Here is a 19541-nt window from a genome sequence, read left to right on the forward strand (position 1 = left end):
GAGAACAAGTCGCTATAATCTAGGCCATAAATAATTGTATTCATGCTGAGTGAAATGGTAGTTTAGGGGAAGGCCTAAAATTTAATACTCAAATATTTATATTATTAGTGGTTGTATCTTACTGAAAAATCGGTAGGCGAAGTCGGGAAATAAGTCGCTACAATTAGGCCATTAATAGTTATATTCACACTGAGAAAAAAGGTAGTTTAGGGGGAAGCCTAAAATTTAATTCTCAAATATTTGTTGTTAGGGGTGCTATCTTAACAAAAATCGGTATGTGAATTCAGGAAATAAGTAGTGCCATAACAAATTTTATTCATGCTGGGTGAAATGGTAGTTTAGGGGAAGGCCTAAAATGTAATTCTCAAATATTTGTTATTAGTTGTCGAATCGATAAATACTACATAACTTACATTATTACCGCACCAGTTATGATCACAGATATATTCAAGAATATGGATTTTTGTTACTAAGTCCATATCAGTGCCGAGTCAAGAGAAAATGGGTAGTGCCGAGTCAAGAGAAAATGGGTAAACAGAATTTAATGAAAATCTGTATGTGAAGTCTGAGAATAAGGAACTACAGTCTACGCTATAAATAATTTTATAGGACACCCTAATATCACAGAGTCGAAAGAACTAAATGTGAAGGCCTACAATATAGCTCATAAAATTGATCAACAATAACATTACACTGACCACTGTTTGTTGTGGTGGGCTTTGTGTCTTCTGTTGCCACTCATCTACGATACATAAGCTTTATCTGACCCTGTAATAATTAAGAGGGGAATTCCTCAAGGCAGTATTATCGGACCTTTATGTTGTTTTTCTTTTGTTGTTGTTTTTTTTAGGGGCTTTACGTCGCACCGACACAGATAGATCTTATGGCGACGATGGGATAGGAAAGGCCTAGGAGTTGGAAGGAAGCGGCCGTGGCCTTAAGGTACAGCCCCAGCATTTGCCTGGTGTGAAAATGGGAAACCACGGAAAACCATCTTCAGGGCCGCCGATAGTGGGATTCGAACCTACTATCTCCCGGATGCAAGCTCACAGCCGCGCGCCTCTACGCGCACGGCCAACTCGCCCGGTTCTTTATGTTTTCTTATATATATAAATTATATGAGTAAAGGAGTGGAATCAGAGGTAAGGCTTTTTGCGGATGATGATATTCTCTATAGAGTAATAAATAAGTTACAAGATTGTGAGCAACTGCAACGTGACCTTGAAAATGTTGTCAGATGGACAGCAGGCAATGGTATGTTGAGAACGGGGCTAAAAGTCAGGTTGTGAGTTTCATAAATAGGAAAGCCCTCTCAGTTTTAATTACTGCGTTGATGGGGTGAAAGTTCCTTTCGGGGATCATTGTAAGTATCTAGGTGTTAATATAAGGAAAGATCTTCATTGGGGTAAGCACACAAATGGAATTGTAAATAAAGGGTACAGATCTCTCCACATGGTTATGAGGGTGTTTAGCGGCTGTAGTAAGGATGTAAAGGAGAGGGCATGTAAGTCTCTGGTAAGACCCCAACTAGAGTATGGTTTCAGTGTATGGGACCCTAACCAGGATTACCTTATTCAAGAACTGGAAAAAATTCAAAGAAAAGCAGCTCAATTTGTTCTGGGCGATTTCCGACAAAAGAGTAGCGTTACAAAAATGTTGCAAAGATTGGGCTGGGTAGAATTGAGAGAAAGGAGAGCTGCTTGACTAAGTGGTATGTACAATAATAAAGTTTTATTATGAATCCACCTGTTCAATGTATTATGTATTATAATGTATTATAATGGATTGAACAGGTGGATTCATAATAAAACTTTATTATTGTATATCAACAGATTTCAATACGGATTAAAACATGAGATCAGTCACTTGCAATAAGTGGTATGTTCCGAGCTGTCAGCGGAGAGATGGCGTGGAATGATATTAGTAGACGAATAAGTTTGCGCAGCGTTTATAAAAGTAGGAAAGATCACAATATGAAGAAAAAGTTGAAATTCAAGAGGACAAACTGGGGCAAATATTCATTTATAGGAAGGGGAGTCGGATTGGAATAACTTACCAAGGGAGTTGTTCAATAAATTTCCAATTTCTTTGAAATCATTTAGGAAAAGGCTAGGAAAACAACAGATAGGGAATCTGCCACCTGGGCGACTGCCCTAAATGCAGATCAGTATTGATTGATTGATACTGCTGTGTACCGAGTGTTTTATTTTAATTTACCTTACGTTGCACCGAGACAGATAGGTATTATGGCGACGATGGGATAGGAAAGGGCTAGGAGTGTAAACAAAGTGGCCTTGGCCTTAATTAAGATAACAGTCCCAGCATTTTCCTGGTGTGAAAATGGGAAACCACGGAATACCATCTTCAGGGATGCCGACAGTGGGGTTCGAATTCGCCAGATGCAAGCACACAGCTGCGCGTCGCTAACCACACGGCCAACTCGGCCAGTTGTACCGAGTGTAACAGCCTACCTGAATATTGGAGGAAAGTTGCTGGGGAGTTAGATAACTTTATTCTTTAGCATGCCATTCCACGGTTCATAAATTTTCTGAAACTACTGGTACATAACACACAGGCTCATAATAGCATTCGAGCTATTCAATCCCTACTTTGAGGCACCGATTGGAATGAGCAGTGTACATATTTAAGGGAATTATGGCTGAGGAATGTTCACGGCTGTCTGCGGCCTGGTCATTCCAGCTGTAGAACTTTGAACTGTTAGATCAACACCATAGTACTGTTCGTTAAAAGTGAGAAAATGTGTGGTTTTTCATTTGATCGAGTATTTTATATGATAACATTGCTTTTAATCGCTACTTTCCTAGTGACTTTTCTGCAATGGTCTTTGTTTACTTCAGTTAGGAAAACCAAAAGGTCAGTCTTTCTGGGAACCCCGTAGCAAAACACGGGTACATCAGCTAGTTAGTAATAAACATCCCTGTGGAGGATGTAAAAATGTATATATAGAAAAATATCAGTATAGATTGTACAAATTTACTTCAATGAGGAACATTAAACTTTTACACCCAAATACAGAACAGATAATTTTAAACTTGCCTCTTTTCCCGTAGGAACATGTTTGGCTAGTTTCACCTTGGCAAAGTTGCCCTTTCCAATGGTCTTGAGCAGCTTGTACTTGCCAATGTGAGGTTCATCTGACGTACGGCTTCGCGAGGATGACACACGTCCTGTCGATGACGCAGTCTCACCCCCCTGCAACAATCACCAGAAAATTTGAATGAAACTAATGGAACATTATCCACAGAAATATTATCCATAATCGTTTAAACTTATATTCAAAATTTCAAGTTATACAATCAATGGACATATGGTATGCTTTATAAATAAAAATGAAATACATAAAATCAAACACATAATCCAAAGCAACCACCAAATGCAACCATATGACAAACCAGTATCTATTGTAAAGAAAAAACAGTTTCCCCACAGTAGTGATAGTGAAGAGGAAGACAAACCCCAATACTCAAAGTAAGGCTGGACTATAAGTTAATTGAGTTCCACGTAGTGTGGCAAGTCAGCTAAAAATTTTAATTCCTATAGGAACAGCAATGATTATAGTGGCAGAAGTAAAATAAGCTCGTGCAGTTGCCAGCTATCAAGTATAAGACATAAGATTGCCCTAATAAAACTTCTTTTTTATCAACTGTAATTTACATAGAAAAATATACTGTTCTTGTTAAGAAAAATAGTTTACTGAAATACAGTTGCTTTTATTCTTCTACAGAGCATTGTGCCTGGAAAAGGAGCATAACTGAACTTGTTTGCTAGATGAATTTGCTTTCAGCTCTTCCTAGAATCTTTTCACCCTCTTGCTATGATACTTCTTCCATTCTTCCGTCCATGAAGTGTTGGTTCATGCACTGGTTTTTCAGAAAATGACGTTTATCCACGAACATTTTAAAGCTAGGCTTGTCGCATGTAATTTAATCTGTTATGTTGATTTCTTGAAGATCTTCAATTTCAATTATCCAATTATTATGAGGAGGCATGATTAAATATCCTTTTGTTTTAATCCACACTGCTGTGCATTCTGTGCCCAAATATTTTTTGAAGGATTTTTTTCTAAATTTTTAGTTAGTGAACTTCCAATGATCATGGTTTCTTATGTATATAATGCTTCCAAAACTTAATTACTTTTCTTTAATGGCTAATTCCAGAGAATTGTCAACCCAAGAAGGAAAGAAGTAAAGTTTTTAAACTCAACAATTGGTGTTTATGATAGATAAAGCATTAAATTTTATTAATTTTATGATATGTATTCATTTATTGATGTCTTTCAATTTTTAATTGTGTGGTTAATTGAACCTTTATCTGCAGTCTAAATCCATTTGATATTTCTCAATATTTTAGGAATTACTGTTTATTATGACGAAAAGGTATCAAAATAATTATGGTAAATGTTAATTCTAATGCTCTTTCTCTTCATAGTAAAGTACTAATAAAGGTTATTAACAGTTTATATAAGGTATAATAAGGCGACGAATTTATTGCTGCTAGCCGTGTAAACACGCGACGAAAATGGTATAAAAGTTTCTGTAGACGAAAAGTGCGTGGCTCAATTTAAATAAAATTTGGTATGCAAAGCCAATACTGTACACCCTTTCAAATTGCTATATCATTCGTTTAAAATTTCAAATGGATTCATACGAAGCTGATAGTAAAATACGTCGCGTGTTTAAGACGTTCTCGCGAGCGCGCGGCCGGGGAGTTCCCCGTCGCATGGAGCCATGTGTACAGGAATCCTGGAGACGAAACTGAGTGTACCAGTGGCAAAGTGATGATTAAAATCACGTATCCCGAAATCAAGAATCTGGCACAGTTCAAGAGTGTTTTGATACACTAGTAACATCGTGCCCCTTGTTTATGAAAATTCAATGGTTTTGCAAGTGGATTTCGCGGAGAATTTCACTATTCATCCACAAGATGAAATTCAGGGTTATTGGCATTGCCGACAAATTATGATATTTACTCCTGTTGCGTGATTTGCGGGAGGAAATCACGCTTCATATGCGATTATGTCTGACCATGTGGAGCAAGACAAATATGCCACGCACTAATTTTTAGGCAGAGTATTAACAGACACCAAGGAAAAACGACCAAAAATCACGAATGTGTTCATCTTCTCGGACGGGGCGGCGAGCCAGTTCAGGCAAAGGTTCATGTTCGCAAACCTAACGTTTTTTAAGAAAACTTTTGGAAGGAATGTAACATGGATATATATATTTTTTTTTTTTTTTTTTTTTTTTTTTTTTTTTTTTTTTTTTTGCGCCTGGTCACGGGAAAAGTGCTGTTGACGGTGTTGGCGGAACACTGAAACGTAATTCGACTGTTGCTCTACGTGCAAAAAGGGACCTTATAAACGTGCACGATGTCGTGGAATAGCGAAAAGAAATTCAGCGCACACAAATGTTATATTTGTTCCTTCTGAAGATGTTGAAAGGAGTAAACCCATTCTGAAAAGCCGCTTCGCTGATGTCTGTGCAGTACCAGGAACACATGATTTTCACTATGTGGAGTCAATAAAAAAAATACATACTTCAGACAAGAAAATAATAATATTCAGGAACACTACCACACACGCTCTACATCCAGACTACAAGATCAAAGCAGATGACAAAAATACACCCCGTGATACGACTTTTGAAGTGGGATACTTCGTCCTTGGTAAATACAGCGGAAAGAAACATTCCAAGTATTATGTTTTACCATAACTGAAAGTGATGTTTATTTTGTAACCAATTTTCGCAAGTGCCACGACGAAGCTAAACGGTTTTGTGAATCACCGACGAAAGACGAGTGCTTTTAAAATGAAAGTGAAATCGAAAGAAAATTGCCGGTGCCTCGTTTTACTCGTGGGAAATGGTATTTTGATGAGTCTATACCAGAAGCAGAATGAACATAAATGGTTTTTTCATTTTATATTTTTTTCCTGATCAAACTTTCATTCAAACCGTAGGCTATGTACTGGTAAGCGTTGAATGTCCAGATATTTTTAAATATTTTAGTTCATTTTACATTCACTGTTATTAGTGTTAAATAAATGCGTGCAAATTCATAAAAACACTTTACTTAGGCCACATGTCCGTACCAGTATATGTAGTTATATATTATTATTATTATTATTATTATTATTATTATTATTATTATTATTATTATTATTATTACCGGTATTATTATTATTATTATTATTATTATTATTATTATTATTATTATTGGGAGGAAGGAAGCTTGTAGTTTTACGTAACCGATAATCACACTATCATAAGCGACGGAACCTCATATTTTACGTGAAATCCGAACCACCGGGCGTGACTTTCACGTCCAAAATCACAGATGCATTAATCGGGACTCGAACCCAGTCCGTCTTGATGTTTGCAAGCAGTTTGACCGCTGCGCCATGTCGCCCCTTCTCTATTATTACTTGTTGCGATATTAAATGTACGTTTTATCATTCAGTGATCGTATTTGATGCAGAGTTAAAGATTTATTAGCCCCTCATGCCATGTCGCCATAGCGCAGATTCGCGTGTGTAATCCCGCGACGCTGTCAAGTAAACACGCGACGATCGCTTTTAAATATATTACGCAGACATTACGCAACTTACATATGTGGGGTTTTTTTTCACAAAATGTACATTTGTCCTTCTTGTAAACATATTAACATTACCAATAAAAGTTACCACAATTCGGAGAATTTAGAAAAAACGTAAAGGTATGCGAAGTTTAAAGTCCGCCCCATGTAAACATCGATCGCTACGTTTAAAAGTTTATAAAATCTCATACATCAGATTTATAATAATGAAATTTGTGGGGGTTATTAAGTATCATCTAGGCATTATTAGGCATAAATCCCAATTTGTTTAGGTGGTAAGTTTCATATGTATGTTAAAAAGAAATGTACAAATGTACACACGCGACGCCTGGAATTGGCCTAATGCACTGTTGTCCATGTTTGTTGTAGAAACACCTTTCGTATGTTTGTCAACAGCAAAACAGAAAATATATGCTCTTATCTCTTCCTCATGAGAATTCAGTATGACACTGTCTTTTATACCTGTCTTTCACAGCTGTGAAACTGCTCAAGGGAGGCAGGTTGTGGTTTAACATGACTTAATACATTAAATTAGTCAAAATACTGCCATTCTTTAAAAGTAAAATACAACTCCAATGATACAAATACTCATCTTCTAAACCCAGTTTTCATATCACAGGTGATTGCCTAATGTTGGGCTAGTGTGAAACTAAGTGCAGATATGAATTTTATGTCATTTTACATCCATACGAACTTGTTTTCTCTGGATGATACATGTCTCTAACAGACGGTATTCTTCTGCTTTCCTAACATTCATCCCATTACAAAGGGTCTGCTGCTAAGTCTCTTCCACAAGGCTCTGTTATGGATGCCTTCACGGTTGAGATCCACATTGCGCATGTCACCCTTGATGTTATCCCTCTACCTCTTTAGCGGTCTATCACGAGGTCGACAACGAGTGCTCTTTTGGCCACAGAATCTTAGACTTTTCTCATGATAACCACATCACTGGAGTCAGTCTGCCTTGCTTTCTCCACAATTCGGACTACACCAAGCCTTTGGTGCACAATGTCACTTTTTGCATGGTCGTAACGAGCCAATCCAAGTGACCATCACAGAATTTTCATCTCCAGCGTGTGAAAAGCCCGTCCCCATTATCTTGTCACTGATTAGCATTCAATTCTACTGGGCGCACAATTGTTTTATAAATTTCTGCCTTCATATGATCAGGTATCTTTATGTCAGAGTTAACAGCAGGGACTTGTCTCCACTTTAGCGATGCTGCGTCAACTCTCATCTGGGTGTCCAGAGTGTAACGAAGGAGGAATTTTGTCAAACAAGCTGTTTTCATGTAGTGTCATGGTAGATATGAAAGTAACCGAGCATATACTTAACTCTCTCGCTTTTTTTATGGAGCTGATATAAATTCCATTTCTTGGCTAATTACAGTCCTTGTTGCATATTCCATTCATGGGTTTATTTTCAGTGGCTAATATGATGTCTGCATAGAACAGAGATAAGGTTAGTCTGCCATAACAGTGTATCATGATGACTAACAGAAGAAGGGAGGGTGCGAGCAGTTGTTGAGAGGAAGTTGGATGAAAACCAGTGTGGTTTCACACCACAGAGAGGCTGTCAGGATCAGATTTTCAGTATGCGCCAGGTAATTGAAAAATGCTATGAGAGGAATAGGCAGTTGTGTTTATGTTTCGTAGATCTAGAGAAAGCATATGACAGGGTACCGAGGGAAAAGATGTTCACTATACTGGCAGACTATTGAATTAAAGGTAGATTATTAAAATCAATCAAAGGCATTTATGTTGACAATTGGGCTTCAGTGAGATTTGATGGTAGAATGAGTTCCTGGTTCAGGGTACTTACAGGGGTTAGACAAGGCTGTAATCTTTCACCTTTGCTGTTCGTAGTTTACATGGATTATCTGCTGAAAGGTATAAAATGGCAGGGAGAGATTCAGTTAGGTGGAAATGTAGTAAGCAGTCTAGCCTATGCTGACGACTTGGTCTTAATGGCAGATTGTGCCGAAAGCCTGCAGTGTAATATCTTGGAACTTGAAAATAGGTGCAATGAGTATGGTATGAAAATTAGCCTCTCGGAAGACTAAATTGATGTCAGTAGGTAAGAAATTCAACAGAAATAATGTCAGATTGGTGATACAAAGCTAGAACAGGTCTATAATTTCAAGTATTTAGGTTGTGTGTTCTCCCAGGATGGTAATATAGTGAGATTGAATCAAGGTGTAGTAAAGCTAATGCAGTGAGTTCGCAGTTGCGATCAGCAGTATTCTGTAAGAAGGAAGTCAGCTCCCAGACGAAACTATCTTTACATCGGTCTGTTTTCAGACCAACTTTGCTTTACGGGAGCGAAAGCTGGGTGGACTCAGCATATCTTATTAATAAGTTAGAAGTAACAGACAAAGTAGCAAGAATGATTGCTGGTACAAACAGGTGGGAACAATGGCAGGAGGGTACTCGGAATGAGGAGATAAAGGCTAATTTAGGAATGAACTCGAAGCTGTACGCATAAACCGGCTTCGGCGGTGGGGTCATGTGAGGCGAATGGAGGAGGATAGGTTACCTAGGAGAATAATGGACTAAGTTATGGAGTGTAAGAGAAGTAGAGGGAGACCAAAACGACGATGGTTAGACTCTGTTTCTAACGATTTAAAGATAAGATGTATAGAACTAAATGGGGCCACAACGCTAGTTGCAAATCGAGGATTGTGGCGACGTTTAGTAAATTCTCAGACGCTTGCAGACAACGCTGAAAGGCATAACAGTCTATAATGATAATGTATGTATGTATGTATGTAAAATATACAAACACAAACTAAAACGGAGTCAAATTTTTTTAAAAAAAGTAGTTAACAATAACACAAAGACAAATACGAAACAGTACGTTTATATGCGATGAAACAAACCATAATTCCACATAAAACGGATGACTAGGTCTGCTGACTGCTCGTCATCTCGCAGCATGAAGGAGATGGTACTCAAGAGTTTTAGACTGCAGCGCAGATTGACCACGTCCACGCACTCCGTAAGGATGTGTAACATGGTAAGATGATCGCCGCAAGTAGGCTACACATCGGTACACACCGGAGGGGATTCTCCTTGCAGTAAATAGGAGTGCGTTACTATACGGTGGACGATCCGAAGACGATATAATACCACTGCTTCTCTCCGAGAAGCCCGAAGGGATGTCCTACATACCGTCGTTTTACCGCTTATCGCTCTCAGCTTATTTGGAAGTGGAGTGGCCTGCCACTCCATCTCCCAATGGGACATAAAAAAATGTCTCAGCTGAGAGCGAACATCACTTGCTAGAACCCTGTAAGGCAAAGGGGGCAAAGTAACAACCTCCTTGGTAGTCTTATAAGCTAACTCGTTTCCCTCTACACCCATGTGGCTTGGGAGCCACACAAACGTGATAATGGTGCCGGCATCTGAACACCCGGCCAGCAGGTCCTGGATCCGCTGCACCAGAGGGTGCCGAGGAAAACATGTATTAATAGACTGGAGCGAGCCATGGCCGACTTCATGGGTCGCTCTAGCTAGCTCCTTACCGACCTTGAAAATCGAGTCCACGCACTGTAATCGGAGTAGTTTCATAGCTCGACAGGTGGTGCCAGCGACCTAAGTTTTTGCTGTAGAAATACATACTCCTCTATGGAAAAGATATTTACTTCGATTGCCGATTTCTTGTAATTTAGAGGTATGGAGAATGTTTTTATTTATTTTTCTTTGCTATTTGTTTTACGTCGCACCGACACAGATAGATCGTATGCCGACGATGGGACAAGAAAGCCCTAGGAATGGGAAGGAAGCGGCCATCGCCTTAACGTACAGCCCCACCATTTGCCTGGGGTGAAAACCAGAAACCACGGAAAACCATCTTCAGGGCTGCCGAGAGTGGGGTTCGAACCCACTATCTCCCGGGTGCGAGTTCACAGCTGTGCGCTCCTAACCGCACGACCAACTCGCCCGGATATGGAGAATGTGGCCATAGGTTAATACTATTGAAATGATTAATTCTATAAGGTTTTTTAATGCTATTTGTTCGAGGCGTCGACCCATGAGGATCTTTTGCCCCTACTGGCACCATATTGTATGAACCTGCGTGTAATTGGAATAGTGGTAGTGTGGAATGTTTTGTGTGAGGAAAAGAAGATTAAAGACGTCACAAAGACCCAGTCCCCAGGCCAGGGATATTAATCATTACAATTAAAAAACCCTGAACCAGCCGGAAATCGAAGCGGGGGCCGCCGGCGACAGGCGGACGTGTTGCCCCCTACACCGATGGGCCGGACAATCCTATAGGTTACTTTCGTCGATATTTGCCATTATAATGTCGTGAAACGAAACTGCGGAGAGATTGAGTAGTCCAACTGACGTTCCGATATCGTCTATAATTTCCGATTTATCTTAATTTTGTCATGTCTAAATTCCCGAGCTACAATAATAGTGATCTATATATATATTGTATGTACACTGCTCAGAATTGAAACAGAATGGCATTTCTGTATCGGCTGTGTCCACGGTAACAAGGAAATGCACTTTTTAATTTTCCGTCATTTCTGTCTCTGTACCTATGTAGTACGTACACGCACGCATCACTAGAAAACGACTAAAGAGAACTGAATGAAAATCGGTATGCGAAGTCGAGGAGTAAGTCGCTACAATCTAGGCTATAAATAATTTCATATACGTTGAGAGAAATGGTAGTTTAGGGGAATGCCTAAAACTTCGAATTATTTATGTTGTTAGTAGCCCTATCTTATTGAAAAATCGGTATGCAAAATCGTGAAATAAGTCGCTATAATCTACACTATACATTATTTTATTCACGCTGAGTGAAATGGTAGTTTAGGGGAAAGGTTAAAATGTAATTCTTAAATATTTATGTTATTAGTGGTCCTGTCGATAAATACTACATAACCAAAGTTATAAGATATTAAATTTCCGATCATTTGTGCCTTACACATTTTCACTGTACCGGATATGATAACAGATAGTCATAAATTTCGATTCTTGTTGATGAAGTCCATATCAGCACCGAGTCACGAGAAAATGGGTGAACAGAATTTTTATAAAAATCGGTATGTAAAGTCAGGGAATAAGGAACTATAGTCTACGCCATAATTTTATAAGACGCCTTGATATCAAATAGTCGAAAGACAACTAAATGTGAAGGCCTACAATATAGAAACCTCATAAAATTGATTATCACTAGCATTACATTGACCATTGTTTGTTGTTATGTGCTTTGTGTTTTCCGTTGCCAATCATCTCCGATAGATGTGATTACTGTTGCGTACCGAGTATTTTTCAATAATTTGCTTTACGTCGCACCGACACAGATAGGTCTTAGGGCGACTATGGGATAGGAAAGGGTTAGGAGTGAGAAGGAAGCGGCTATGGGCGTAACTAAGGTACAGTCCTTCCATTTGCCTGGTGTGAAAATGGGACACCACCGAAATCCATTTTAAGGCAGTGGAGTTCGAACCCACTATCTCGCTGATGAAAGCTTACAGCTGCGCGCCCCTAACCGCACGGCCAACTCGCCCCGTCGTACCGAATATAACTGCCTGCCTGAATATTGGCGGGAAGTAGCTGGGGTGTTAGATAACTTGTTATATTCTTTAGCATGCCATTCCTCTGATTCAAACATTTTCTGATACCACTGGTATATAACACACTGATTCTTCATAGCCTTCGAACTATTCAATCCCTACTCTGTGGCACTGATTGGAATGAGCAGTGTGCACACTTACTTTTTTTTTTTTATGGCAGAGGAGTGTTCACGGCTATATGCGGCCTGGTCATTCCAGCTCTGAAGATTTGGACTGTTAGATCGGCGCCGTAGTACTGTTCGTTAAAAGTGAGCAAATGTGCGGTTTTTCATTTGATCGAGTATTTTATATGATAACATTGCTTTTAATCGCAACATTCCTACTGACGTTTTTGTAATGACCTATGTTGACTTTGGTTAGAAAACCATGAAGACAGTCTTTCTGAGAATCCACATAGCGAAGCGTGTGTACATCAGCTAGTAATAATAATATAATTATAATTCAGTTTGCATCGAAATGACAAATTCCATAAATATGTTTTATTCCTGCTCTGGCTCGTTTAGTGCTAATGGGGTAGACGATTTGGCAACTGACTACGCCAGACGTAGTAAATCCTATACGCCGCTAATAGACTCCGGGCTGCCCTTGGAGAGTAGTGGTGTGAGGCGAGGTCATGTTTTGTCCCGAACTACACTGACTGAGCAAATATCCTGGAATAGCGGAGCAATGATGCGCATGTGTGTTGTCTGCGCACCACACGCCCCCTGTGCCAGCGACAGTTGTACAGGAGACCTTGTGAGCAGTGGCTGTGCATGTGACAGGTGTAACATGGAACGTCGCCGTGAGCTCACGCCGTTCCAACGGGGTATGGTGGTCGGTGCCCGACGGATGGGAACTGCGATTTCGAAAGTGCTGCGGGAATTCGGCTTCACACGTCCAACCGTGTCCAGGGTGTATCGTGAATGGTTGAATGCGGGTGTCACCGTCCACTACAGACGAACGACCGGCCGTCCAGCCACCCTCGATGGCAGTGACCCGCGACATCTGAGACGGATTGTCAATAGTGACAGACGGGCAACCGAGTAACAAATCACGGCTCAATTCAACACAAGCCATGCTAGACACGTCTCCCAGTGGACAATCCGTTGTAACACGGGCTCTATGGGGTATAGGAGCCGGCACCGCATACGGGTGCCACTGTTAACCCAACGTCATCGGGCACAACGATGCGCATTTGTCGCCAGTGATCAGGGATGGACACTGCAACAACGGCGTAACGTGATATGGTCGAACGAATCACGATTTCAACTGCACCATGCCGGTGGGAGGCACCGTGTATGGCGCAGACCACATGAAGCGATGGATCCCGCCTGCCTCGAAGGTGTGGTCCAGGGCGCTGGTGTCTCTTATGGTCTAGAATGCATCTTTATCGTATGGAATGGGCCCCCCAGTTGTTCTGGAAGAGACTTTGAATGGTACGCGGTATGTTGAGCTGCTCGGAGACCATCTCCACCCATTTTTGGCCTTCCAGCACCCAGACGGTTCTGCGGCGTTTCAAGATAACGCGCCGCCACATCGCTCCCACGTCGCCCGGGAATGGTTCCAGGAACATGCAGCGGAGGTCCAACGACTGCCATGGCCACCCAGGAGCCCCGATATGAACCCTATCGAGCATATCCGGGATGTCCTGGAACGCAGGCTCCGTGCCATGGATCCTGCACCCACGAACAGACCAGCATTGGCGGCCGCTCTGCAAACGATTTGGTGTCAGCTGCTTCCAGAGGACTACCAGGGACTTGTCAACTCACTTCCACGGCGTCTCACTGCAGTTCGCAGGGCCAGAGGAGGCCCCACACGCTATTAGGTGACGATCCCATGACGTTTGCTAAGTCAGTGTATACTGGAGGTTTTGCATGTGCTGTAAAGAAGGGTAGCAGTGTATTTTTTTGCCATGCGCGCTCGTCAGTCTGGTAGTCTCTTTAATATCTGTCAGTTTCTTAGTGCGTAGTCAAATACGGTACCCTAAAAAACAGACAGGTTTCTGAAGTAAAAAAATGCTATTCGCGGAAGGACGGAAATATCACTACAAAGTAAAGTGTGTGATGTTCACGTTCATGACAATTACCGTACATTATTAAGGCTAATACATTTGTGATTATCGGCAAAGAGACGGAACTTACACCATTGAGACGGCTGTCATGGGCCATAAACATGAGGAACAGTATAAAATTTAACGACTAGCTTCTGGTGAGGACAAGTGGCGTGGATGAATCCTCAATAATCATGTGTATACAATCATCTAATCTAAGCAGTGGGAGTAGACGTGGTTCTGGAGCCGAAGTTCGTGTGGTGCATTAATATTTCTGAAATTTTCGCTTTACGTCACACCGACAGAGATATGTCTTATGAAGATGGGATAGAAGGAGTCTAGGAGCCGGAAGGAAGCAACTGTGGCCTTAATCAAGGTACAAGCCACGCATTTGCTTGGTGTGAAAATGGCAAACACCGGAATACGCTTTTCAGGGCTGCCCCCACTATCTTCCGAATGCAAGGTGACAGCTTTGTGACCGAAAGCACGTACCCATTTACTCGGTACGCTGCATTTTTAATTTATCTGTGTCTAGAGCTGAATTTAACATGCTTCATCGTGTGTACACATTACACTGAAAAGGAAATTACCTGGCGTGTCGCATACGAATGTCAGAGAGTTTGTGATAAAATTGCTCGCAAACGTAACTTCTTTTTGTAGCATCTTACACTGCAGAGATCAATACTATGTTCGACTGAAATAAGTGAAGTGAGAGCACTCTCTTTAATGCGCTGTACCAGCAGTTTTATTTCTGCCTTCGTACGTCTCCAAAGTTCGCCAGGGATGAGCATAGTTAAGGGATCTATCGCGATTTTACGAAATCACTTGTTTGCTACATAACTTGCGTTATTGTGTTTCGTCTACTATTTTCCTATCTTTTATCTGCAATTGTACAACCATATTTTGTGTCTTTGTTAAGATCGGTCCCTGCGGCAGCCTTGATCATTTTCAGAAAGCTAATAAAATAATAAAAATGGACTAGTCCTAGTAGTGGCCGACGGACTGACATCAATAGGCAACAGGCTGCACGTCGGCATGTGCCGTTTTACCTCAGCGACCTTATGTGTACAACGCTCCCCAAGAAGTTGCGAGGAGCTTGGGGATTGCGGTGCATTATAGCGAATGTGTTTCAAAAGGAGTTTTACTGCACAAGTAATATTTGAAATACTAGCTGAAAGTTTACTGTTTTATATGCAACGGGTAACGAACCTAAATTTTCTAGTGTTTAAAATTTATCATTTAAAAAAAATGAAGCACAAGATAAAACATGTCAAAATTCTACAGATAAGGCTTCTTCTAGTGGCGTTGACACGATTACTACTGAAAAGGGGAAAGGATCTGCAGATGATGAAATAAAGATGTGTTTCTAGTAGTTCAGTGGAAATAGCTAACATCCACTACGGTACCTCAATGTTGAGATCGTTGCAGTAAAACAAGTAGCTTTTTTTAGTTCCGTTTGGGCCTGCTATGGACCACGTGGTTCTTATGTTTATCAACTTTCTTCTTAGACCAGTTCTACTCCATTCTTGTACTGTGGACGTCTTTCCACTCCTGAGTCTATTTCACACTTTCTCCCGGACGTACTGTTTTATCTGTTAGTGACTGGAGAGTTGATGTTCTAATCAACGTTCTGTACCTATTCCTGTCATAGATCTCACTGGGAGCAATGTTCAATTGTTGAAAGTCTTTTCTCATGACATGACCATAGAAGTTCAATCTCTTCCTCATATGTAATGCATCCAATTGTTGGTACAGTTCATTGTCGTGCCTGATTCTGTACTTGCCTTCTTTAATAGGGCCCATAATTTTTCTCAGGTTCTTCCTTTCCTGCAGTTCCAGTTTTCTGAGTTGCCCTTATCATGTTTAGGCATTCTGAGGCGTATAGTACCGACGGTCTCACTACTATACTGCAATGCCTGAGTTAGAGGTTGAGGGATTTGGATTTGTACATACTGTACTCTTACATAGGTGGTAGACGCTTTCCACTTTGATGCATCTGCTGTTCATGGCCTGATCTTCATGTTGGGGTTATCCATTCTCCTAGGTATCTGAAGGAGTTAGTCCTTTGTACTGCATGTCCCACAGTGGGATCGATTTGGATGCATCTCTGATCAACAATACTACTTCCATGCCGCGATGAACCATAGACCTGAAAGTAGTACTCTCAATTTTAAGTTACATTATAGGATAAGACCGATTTGTACTAATTATTTTATTAAAATTAGAATGAACTTTGTTAAAGGTTTTCCTATACAATATTATAATAGAGAATGAGAATATTTGCTTTCTACAAAGATGCCTCGTAAGTCCGCGAATTACTCAGCTGTTTATTTCCTCCATGTTTCTCTCCACGTTTTTTTATTCGCACGCCGTCGCTATTGTTTTTGCAAAACCATATTGCGACCGGTAAAATAGCATTTAAAATTTCACGATGAAACTGCTATTGTAAAACGCAAGGGTTACTGTTGCCGTGTGCGAAGGCTCGTATTATTAACGAAAACTAAGACTGTTAATCAGATGAGAGCAAATGGTAATGACTGGTGGCGATTGATTAAAGCGCAGCCGTTAGACGTCGAATAAGCTGATCATGTTACTTCGCTCAACCACGCGCCAAGGCCTGTTTTCTAGTTATCTAGGGATAAACGTTTTAGTGGGCCAAATGCTTTATATACTCCAAGGTAAATATAATGTTTGTGTAATTTACACTAACTCATCTTACATGTGGAATTTTGAGGGTAATTTCTGCTCCGACAGCACGTCCTCCTACTGCTTAAGAGGGTTATTATCCTTACACAACCACCGTCGTGGCATTGACACGCGGACACTTCCTTAAAATTGCCATTATCTGACACGATATTTCCGTAATTTACCCTACGCCGACCACGCATCTGTAGATCATATCACACTACCGCACAGTCCATTTTCGCTTTGCACGTATCATCAAAAACTTCAGGTGGGAATGGAAGAAAGTTTTATTTAATATATCACCAAATCCTTTTCCAATGTTCTATATTTTGAAACTGCAATTGTGATTTGGTGTCACTACTGTCTCAGTGTGATGAATTAATGGATAATTTAACAAATTAGCGGTGGCGGTATTGCTTTAAAAAACAAGTATTCGTTACAATAACCCCGTTTCAATTTAGAAACAGAAGCTCATCTTAAATTGCAAATCTCTAGTGTGAACTGCGGTGTGCAGGAATTTTACGATAACCTACGGTCGATTATTGTTATAAAGAGCAAAATAACGTGTGTCAAAGTTCAAGTATCTATCAGGAAGCACTTGCACATCCATGCTCACACTTACAATAATATCGCTCCTATCGTTAACAACAAATGCGTGCAATGAGTCTTAATGCTGGCAGTTAACAAGGGCTCTTCGTTATGATTCACGCTAGGTGAAAGCAGTGTGTACAATGCTGTACAAAACCATGCTCTGACAGCATGCAGTGTATGTGGGCAGACTGGCACAGAACCGAACTTTCGCACCTACTGTATGACGCAACACGAGAATAATGCCTACCGGTACGCTAACAAGAGTAAAGGATGTGAAAGCCTGTCGTCTAGAACTTCCATACCTTCATGCATTAAACTCTACACACGAGGAAAACTCAAGGACTCTGCTCGTGCCATTTCTCGCGAGCATGATCAGTTTGTAGGTTTCTATGCAAAAGATGTCTTCTGATCCGAAACTCTGCTTGCTATGTTAGTAGCAAGTGGCGCAGCTATGATAATGAATAATAATAATAATAATAATAATAATAATAATAATAATAATAATAATAATGTTATTTGCTTTACGTCCCACTAACTACTTTTTAAGGTCTTCGGAGAGGCGAGGTGCCGGAATTTAGTCCCGCAGGAGTTCTTTTACGTGCCAGTAAATCTACCGACACGGGGCTGTCGTATTTGAGCACCTTCAAATACCACCGGTCTGAGCCAGGATCGAACCTGCCAAGTTGGGGTTAGAAGGCCAGCGCCTTAACCGTCTGAGCCACTCAGCCCGACCTATGATAATTGGCTATTTACAAAAGGAAAATAAACCCCGTCGGTGTTGGCACACTGAGCTGTACAAAAAGCAGAGTGGGTCTGAATTAATGTTGAACATGAAGTTCCAGAGCGTCAGTGGTCAGTATAAAAAAATCACCACGGATGTCTCCTGCTGAATCTGATCATTTACTGAACAGAAACTGTCATAAAATTTTAAGACAGGAAACGTATCTTCCCTCCTCGATTTCGGCTTAAGACAAGTTCATATTATTTCCCGTAACTTTTTAACGGATTTTTCATTGATTTTTGTAGCTCGTATGTTTGGACCACGTTCAATTTCTTTTATACAAAATGGAATAGCACCTACTGTGTAATTCTGTCTCTTTTCACATTTTCATTCAGTGATTTGGTCGATTTCTGAATTGTGTGTGTTCTTAACATTTCAGGTTAGCAGCAACTCATAAGTTTCCTTGCCACAGGAGATTCATATACAATAGCCTGCAGCAGCAAATCTATACGCACATCAGCAGGTCTAATTTAACCACTTGGCAACATGATCAACTGAATCAACCTATAACAGGATCCGAATATCTTAGATCAGAGCACACTAAGTCGTCCAGTTGTCCTAGAGGGAAAGAAAATTCCTAAATGCCGTATTCCTTCAGCAGAGTTCACTGGATATATGCAGAATTGCTCGGGTCTGTTCGTTAAAACCATTGATATATCTTACACAGTATAAACAGGATGCAGCGAAATTCGCGCACTCGGGCGTCGCAGCGCGACTCCTCACATGTCAGCAATAAAAAAATGTCTCTCACAAAAGTTCGTTCTGCGAGTATATCCGGGAGGAAAAGGACGTTGAAGAGTGGCAATCTGGCAATTTGTCAGCACATCAGTCGTGGTGTACAGTTGGTGCAGTGGATCGAGTTATGGGTTAGCGTGCAGGAAGTTGACGGGTCGATCCTGGGTTGAGGCGTATGTTTTTGATTTCGTAAATGTAGTCCAGTCCGCCTCTGTGGTGTAGTGGTTAGTGTGATTAGCTGCCACCCCCGAAGGCCCGGGTTCGATTCCCGGCTCTGCCACGAAATTTGAAAAGTGGTACGAGGGCTGGAACGACGTCCACTCAGCCTCGGGAGGTCAACTGAGTAGAGGGGGGTTCGATTCCCTCCTCAGCCATCCTAGAAGTGGTTTTCCGTGGTTTCCCACTTCTCCTCCAGGCAAATGCCGGGATGACCACGGCCGCTTCCTTCCCTCTTCCTTGTCTATCCCTTCCTAACTTCCCATCCCCCCACAAGGCCCCTGTTCAGCATAGCAGGGGAG

At 40.9% G+C, this 19541-nt stretch overlaps 1 protein-coding gene across 11 annotated transcripts in view; it reads right to left on the minus strand.

Annotated features, from left to right (window-relative positions):
* The window catches only part of LOC136857939 (serine/threonine-protein kinase MARK2), a 677731-nt gene that overhangs the window by 462668 nt on the left and 195522 nt on the right, over positions 1-19541 (minus strand). For all 11 annotated transcript variants that reach the window (XM_068225359.1, XM_068225361.1, XM_068225358.1 and 8 more), the window contains one exon: positions 3058-3213. In XM_068225359.1, the coding sequence (XP_068081460.1) occupies positions 3058-3213 (156 nt within the window). The remainder of the gene's footprint in view (positions 1-3057; positions 3214-19541) is intronic.

The sequence above is a fragment of the Anabrus simplex genome, chromosome 1 (assembly GCF_040414725.1).
Source record: "Anabrus simplex isolate iqAnaSimp1 chromosome 1, ASM4041472v1, whole genome shotgun sequence".
Classification (NCBI taxonomy): Eukaryota; Metazoa; Arthropoda; class Insecta; order Orthoptera; family Tettigoniidae; genus Anabrus; species Anabrus simplex.